This window comes from Vitis vinifera, chromosome 9, assembly GCF_030704535.1.
Source record: "Vitis vinifera cultivar Pinot Noir 40024 chromosome 9, ASM3070453v1".
NCBI lineage: Eukaryota > Viridiplantae > Streptophyta > Magnoliopsida > Vitales > Vitaceae > Vitis > Vitis vinifera.
This window is the reverse complement of record NC_081813.1, coordinates 20,629,525-20,636,921: the sequence shown is the minus strand read 5'-3', so window position 1 is coordinate 20,636,921 and position 7,397 is coordinate 20,629,525. Positions and strand designations below refer to the sequence as shown.

The window sequence follows — 7,397 nt, the reverse complement described above, 5'->3', positions numbered from 1 at the left end:
TAACCGAAATGAGGGCCACCCATCCTGCGACCATGGTCTCAAACATAGTACCTCTTCAGCTGATCTACATTAGTCGGCTCTAAGAATCGGTTTCCATCTAAATCCATCAACCATGCAGCGCCTTCTGGGGTCAACTCCCTGATGAAATAAGGTCCGCTCCAGTTGGGTCAGAACTTCCCTCTAGGATCATGTATCAACCGTACTCCGAATGCTCCATAATAATCTTAAAGATGATCCTCTCAAAGCAAAGTGAATGGTGATCTCATCAGGCACGACTGCCCATCATAAGCCAACTCTCATCATACAATATCAACCTCTGTACTCACGGAAAAATAAGTGACAGTCTCATCAAGCAATCGACCAATCCACACATCGTAAGCCATCCAAAGATCATAAGCCAACTCTCGCCATGCCAGATCAACCCTGGGCTCAAACTCCTCACACTCTACCTGGTCGAATCAGAGAAGGGATGTGTAAAGCTAGAAAAACTGAGGATGGAAAGGTCATGTGATGGTCTTAAGGGTAATGCTGTGCAAAGCTCACAATGGATGGATGTAGGTCAAAACAAAAGCAAGGTGTGGGAAGTGAGCAAGGTACTGCTCTGATCATAAGAAGATGTGTCACAGTCTCAAACTCTCTAGGTCAAATATCTGATCTTAGGCTAATAGGCTCAATATCCCCCATGATAGGTCAGGCCAGAGTGATTGTGATGTGCAAATGAATAAATGTCCTAAGTCAAAAGCACAACACATCATTTGATATATGGTCCTGTGATGGCAATCTATAACTGGAAATATGACAGAAACTCTAGGGTCATAAAGGTGTCCACTGTGAGATGGCTACAAATGTGACCAAAGAATCTCCATCAATGATCCGAGATAAAAGAGGTGCAAAAAAAACACATTATCACAAGATCGATACTCCATCTATAACAACAATATCCCTGATTCACTTTCAACACAAACTCAATAAAGAAAAATGATTAGGTGGTAAAGGCAAACATCTAAAAAAAATGGTGTGAATGTGAAAATCTGCCTTCACCTTTTTGTAATGAAAATCTGGTTGAAAATAGAATCCGGCGACTCAACCAAAGAATGAAGTATCAAGCCCATGATAGGTGAAGAATATAAAAAAGTGAGTATAACCAATGAACATATCTCAAAACATCAAGTAGAAAGTAACAACAAACTGAAAGAATGTGTCGAGCCAAGAAAGGAAAACGAAATCCCTAGTGAGAAAACATGCTAGATTCAACGGGTGAAAAACATAATCCAAGGTGACATGACAAAGGTGATTCAACCAATACTCAAACTCATAACGATCTCTGAGCACTCTCAACTGGAGACTAAAAAGGGAGTCTCGAATCCAAACTGTGACTACAGGGGTTCTGAAGGCTCTCAGATGCACCCACGTGTGAGGAAGGAATCCTAATCAAAAAATCTAAACTCATCCTACAAGGTCAATGTGACCTTGAAATGAGATGGGTGGACTTTACAAGATCCCTAGCAAAAGCGATCGTACCCTCCGGCGGTACGCAACCCTCTGCACGCCTCCGAAGAGACGGGACGCTTCCATGCAAGGTGGTCATCAACTCCACACATGCACTACCTTGACATCCCAGGGGGTTCTTATGGTGAAAGCTCTCCTAATGGCTAGCGTGTCTCGCAACTCTAATCACTCATTGACGATCTAAGGTGCACAGTGAGTGGTGTGGGTGCATCTGAAAGTCCAATAAAACTAAAAGAAAACACACTGACCACACAAATATCCTGAAATCTAGCTCTGGGCTATACAAGTCTTCAAAGTTCGGACTCCAATCAGCATCAATATGTCGACCACCTCCAGAACGCTCCCAAACATAGATATAGCCCATCGCTAGACCCTATTCTTGGTCACTAGCTCGGTCGAAGAGCAAACAGAGCAAACAAGTCTCATATCAAATACGAGATCAAGAAAAACAATGTCGACCGAGACTAGGGACTTGGAAATAAGGGGATAAGTGTGTGCTCCACATAGACATGTAACTCATGCAGTCACATCAGGATGAGAGAAGTCATGCAACAGACAGTCATGCAAAACAGGTATATATCATCCAAATCTACACACAAGCTAATCGAGAAGAATATCTGACAATAATAGCATGCTCCATGATAATCAAGATAATATATAGCCGAGAGAAACAATCATGTCAAATCAAATGATATACAATGGTGAGTCTATACATGTGAGGTGATCAGAACAAACATGGAAAAATCAGGGTCACAATGCTAAGCAAGGTAAGATGGTCAGTCAATATAAACAGCATATCGATGTCCCTAACAGATATAACAGTGATGCACCAAAAGAATCGCAACATCAGAAACCTTAATCAAGATAATCGATCATCATAATCAACATATCAATGTCCCAAGTAAAAACAAACACCTAAGCGTGCATCCAATGATATCGGGAATTCTCAATGTGCAATCAAGAAATAAGTACCCACTAATCGACCTATCAATCGCCACGTTTGCTTCATCCTAAGTTCAAGCTTGACCCTCTAAAAAAAATCCCCAGCGGAGTCGCCATTTTGTGGACCCCTCATTTCGGCTCAATGTGTTTCCCACTCGAATGGCGAGCTCGATTTTTATTCGAAAAATGATTTTTATTTGATTAAGAAAATGACTTGGAGTCGCCACTTATTTTTGTTTTATTTTTAAAAGGGTAAACAAAATAAGAAAGAAAAACCCTAAGCGCGACTCCTTGTTTTGGAAAAGGTTAGTCTACGAAAAACCGGATCGGGTTCGGGGGTCAGGTTACTTATCGGGAAGGTACGGTAGAGACCGTAGCACCCCTCTAAGTCCCTAAAGTCGGGTCTCTACTAATAAAATGAAGTCGATGTGGCAGTCAATAAGAAAGTCAATGGATACTCACATCAATCATGCGTATATGAGAATCAGAATATGTATAGTGAATGATCAGAATGAGTGAATGCGTACCTGGGCAGCAAACAGCAACGCGCTATCATGGAATGGGGTTAGTGAATAAACACAGAATGATTATATGTATATCAAGAACAGAGTAAATCAATTACGCATGGCAAATAAATAAATAAATCAATCAATCAATTAGTCATGAAATCATATATGTGGGGGGCCCACCAAAGCCCGATTTATTTTTGCATGAATTAGTCTCACAAATTCCATTATCTTGGAATTGCGAGAATCACATTAATGCTTATATAAAAACCAAGAAGAATAGAAGGTTTATTTGAGAACCCGAGTGGAAATAAAACAATTCGAGGGAAAATTTTGATTTTTGAAATTCATTTGAAAATTGGAGTCTCGAAAATTATTTGAAGATTGGAGTCTTGAGAATTAGATTTAAGAATTTTGGATATTAAATTTGAAAGAAATTAGAATTTTGGAAATCGGAAATTAAGTTCAGAAATTGGAACTTTGAAAAAAACTGTTTAAAAATGGAATTTTAAAATAAATGAATAAATAAATAAATGGAATAATAATATAAGGACGAAAATAATGATTGAATAAATGGGAATATTGGAATTTTTTGAAATTAGAAATTAAATTCGGAAGTTGGAAATTTTAAAGAAATGTTTAAAATAGAATTTTAGAATGAATAAATAAACTATTAGTGATAAATTAATGTGAATATGAGAATTTTCCGGGATTAGGAATTTAATTCGGAAATCAGAAGTTTTAAAGAATTGATTTTAAATGGAGTTTTAAAATAAATGAATAAAATTCTAATGATTAAATAAATTAATGGGAGTACGAGAATTTTCGGGATCAAGAATTTAATTCGAAAATCAGAAGTTTTAAAGAATTAATTTAAAATGGAATTTTGAAATAAATGAATGAAATATTAGTGATTAAATAAATTAATGTGAATATGGGAAATTTTTGGAATTAGAAATTAAAATCGAAAGTCGGAAATTTAGATGAATTGTTTAAAATTGAATTTTAGAATAAACAAATGAAATAATAATAATAATGAAAATAATAAGGGTTAAATAAATAAATGTGGAAATTGGAATTCCGGAAATTAGAAATTGAATTTAGAAATCGGGATTTTGAAGAATTACTTAATGATGGAATTTTAAATAAATAAATAAACGATAATAATAATAATAATAATAATAATAATAATAATAATAATAACAAAAATAATGATTGAATAAATGAATATGGAAATTGGAATTCCAGAAATTAGGAAATTGAGCTCGGAAAACGGGATTTTGAGGAATTGCTTGATGATAGAATTTTAAATAAATAAATAAACAACAATAATAATAATAATAACAAAAATAATGATTGAATAAATGAATATGGAAATTGGAATTCCAAAAATTAGGAAATTGAGTTTGGAAATCAGGATTTTGAGGAATTGAATTTTAGCAATTGACATAAATAAATAAATATGGCATAATGATGCTAATTAACAAAAATAATGTTTAAACAAATAAAAAGAATGAATAGTGGAATTTTTCTAATTGAAAATTAAATTAGGGCATTGGATTTTTTTTTAAAGATTAGACTTTGAATAAATTGCTAGGTATGGGATTATAATACTAATGAATACGAATAATATTTAGGCGAATAAAGATGAATAGCGGAATTTTTGGGATTGAGAATTTAATTCAGAAATTGGATTTTCGGAGAATTGGACCTTATATAAGTAAATAGATATGGAATGAGAATTCTAATTAGCAAAAATAAAATTTAGATGAATAGCGGAATTTCTAGGATTGAAAAAAAAAAAATTAAATTAGTACATGAGATTTTTGAATGATTAGACTTTAAATATCCGGATGAATATATGATAATAAATCCAACTGATGAAAATAAGACTTAAATCAATTAATGAAAAAAATTAAATTAAGATATGGAATTTCTGAAAGGGTTAGACTTTAAATAGTTAGATAATATGGGATAAAAAAATTCTAATGGATGAAAATGAGATTTGAATTAATTATCGAAAAATTAAATTAAGCTATAGGATTTTTGAAGGATTAGAGGCATAGAGGTTTTATTTTAAATTGAGACCAAGTGGGCTAGCTTAACATGGACTTGGGCCATGAGGGAGGCTAGCACAGGGGGCATGGGGCCTTCCATCAATATGCCTGGGTTGGGCTCCAACTCAAGCCCAAACCCATCACCAAGAGTGAACCCAAGACCCATTACCACCACGGCTGGGCTTAGTGCCTAAATCCAAACCCAAAGAGACCCATTCCTACAACACAACACTCAACATCTCTGTTCGAAACGCCACCCAACGGGAACCACCACCGGCTTCGCCTTTGGCGGCCATCCCCTAGGTCTCGATGCTCCGGTCGCTGGCGCTGGAGCCGACGAAGTTCCCACCTTGGGCTTCTCTGGAGGGCGTCCGCGTGGCTTTCCACTTCCGGAGGAAGCCTTCTTCGGCGGAGAGACCAGAGCAAATGGGTCCCTGGGCTTCAACGGATGGCACCTAGGCCTCGGCGGCGCGAGAACGGTTCCTAGAGGAAGAGGAAACTCGGGCTCGGGGGGACGGCCGCGACCCTTCCGCGGCGGCGCGTTAGGGTCAGGCTTCATGCAGTGGTTCCTGACCATAACGGGGTCGCCGTTCTGCTTCCTCCTGTTGAGGTGGTGCACCAGCAGGGTGGAGTGAGCCGCCGACAGATCTCCATGCGCCGACTCGATGTGCTTGGAGATAAAGGACTTGCTGGAGCCGCTCTTGTCGTTCAGAGCCTCGATCGCCGCCATAGTCGTCTCTAAATGCTGGAGAATAGAAGAAGGTGGTTGGGGTATGGGCAAGAAGTGGCCATGCATGGCCATGCTAAAACGAGAAGGCTTGGGGTGCATGGCGTGGCGTAGAGAGAAAGGTGGAGGAGGGTGCGCGAGGATGACAGTCATGCATGAAAAGAGAAAGATCATATTGCTAAATCAAGCCTCCTTTCACGGAAACCACTAAGCTGAATATAGGTGGAAAGAAAAACTCGAGTCTATCCCAAGCAAAGGTGTGAGCAGTGATCTTAGACACCTCGTAATGGAAGTGATGAAGTGAACCTCACCAGTTTTTCTTTCAAAAACCAATCAAGGAAACAGAGTAACCAAGCCAAAAAATCATCCAAGAATGTGGAAATACAGGGTTAACAGAGAACTTACCTCGGGTCCCTCCTTGATCTGGGTTTCTCCCCCTTTTCTCAGCTTGCTCCTAACCTTTTTCTCTCTCAGATTTTTTTTTTCCAGCTGCTGCCCCAAACTCCTTTTGTTTCCTTTCTCCAAGAACCAGCCCTCCTGCCAAAACTCTCACCCGGAACTCCCTTTTCTTCTTCTTCCGTCTAATCTGGCCGCCTCCTTCAGCTGAAATCCCGGGGTGGTCAGAAGAGCCATCATGACAGTAAAACAAAAAAATAAAAAATGGCCCAAAAAACTCCTCCTGCCCGGGAGGGGGTCTACAAAAACATAACCTTTTTATTTTCATTTTCTTTAATACCTTCATATTAAATGAATCATACCATTTTTTTTTTCTCTAAAACCTATATATATTCTATGGATTTTCTTAATATCAACATATTTTCAATGTTCTCACATATTAAATAGAGCAAGGAACTGTGAAGACACAAAAAAATATATATATTTGAGATATTGAAGAAAATTGAAAATTTAAATTTGATTCATTGTCCATGATTAATTTTTGCATCTCTTTTGTATTTGTTGGAGTTGTTATAAGGTTTTATTTAAATTGTATTTCAATTATAAGCCTTTCATAAAATTATAAAAGAAGTTTTTTCTATTTACTTTGATTTAAACATTACTTCAAAACTTTACTTTGGTTCTAATTCACATGGAATCAATTTTAAATAAATAACTTTAAAGTGGAATTTCTCAAATACTTTTAAAATATGTTGTCACTAATTTTGATTTTTGTATTCATAGAAATATTTACATAATTTTGCACATAACTACAAAAGTGTGATAATTTGAGTAATACGTGTTTTTCTTTGTATTTCAATGTTTATATATTTTTCTTTGTATTTCAACCTTCATGTATTTTTCTTTGTATTACAATCTTAGTTTTTCACTTAATAAGTTATTTATTGTTTTTTTAATAAGTTTGAAAGTAAAGTATTGCTCTTTAATTGTTTATTGGGGTTTTGATTACAAATGGATAAAACATAAAATATGTCAAAGATTGAGAGGTTTAGCTTGTTTAACCCAATTTTTAAATTACTAGTATTAATTATGAATTTTTCAACTTTAATTTTTAATTAAAACTAAACAAAATTTGTCGCAAATAACACCTTAGTCTATTCCTAGAATAGAGGCTGAAGATAGGATTTTCATTCGGAACGAAAAAATAAAATAGTTAACGGATTACAATTATACTATTTGTTTTTATTCCTTTTTGAAGAT

At 36.2% G+C, this 7,397-nt stretch overlaps 1 protein-coding gene across 1 annotated transcript; it reads right to left on the bottom strand.

Moving 5' to 3' along the window:
* Positions 1-299: 299 nt before the first annotated feature.
* On the bottom strand, positions 300-6,014 carry LOC132254293 (HMG-Y-related protein A-like). The gene is made up of 3 exons (XM_059739596.1): positions 5,277-6,014; positions 5,046-5,204; positions 300-449 (listed from the first exon to the last, which is right to left on the bottom strand). The coding sequence occupies exons 1-3, from the start codon at positions 5,913-5,915 to the stop codon at positions 300-302; spliced, it is 948 nt and encodes a 315-aa protein (XP_059595579.1). The 5' UTR covers positions 5,916-6,014.
* Positions 6,015-7,397: the final 1,383 nt, after the last annotated feature.

What these genes read in the sequence shown, in the direction of transcription:
- LOC132254293 (XM_059739596.1), bottom strand. Translation starts at nt 5,915, where the DNA reads ATGATCTTTCTCTTTTCATGCATGACTGTCATCCTCGCGCACCCTCCT. An exon ending in CGAAGCCGGTGGTGGTTCCC is followed by an intron (nt 5,205 to 5,276) that starts GTTGGGTGGCGT and finishes GTTTGGATTTAG; the next exon opens with GCACTAAGCCCAGCCGTGGT. An exon ending in ATGTTAAGCTAGCCCACTTG is followed by an intron (nt 450 to 5,045) that starts GTCTCAATTTAA and finishes TGATTCGACCAG; the next exon opens with GTAGAGTGTGAGGAGTTTGA.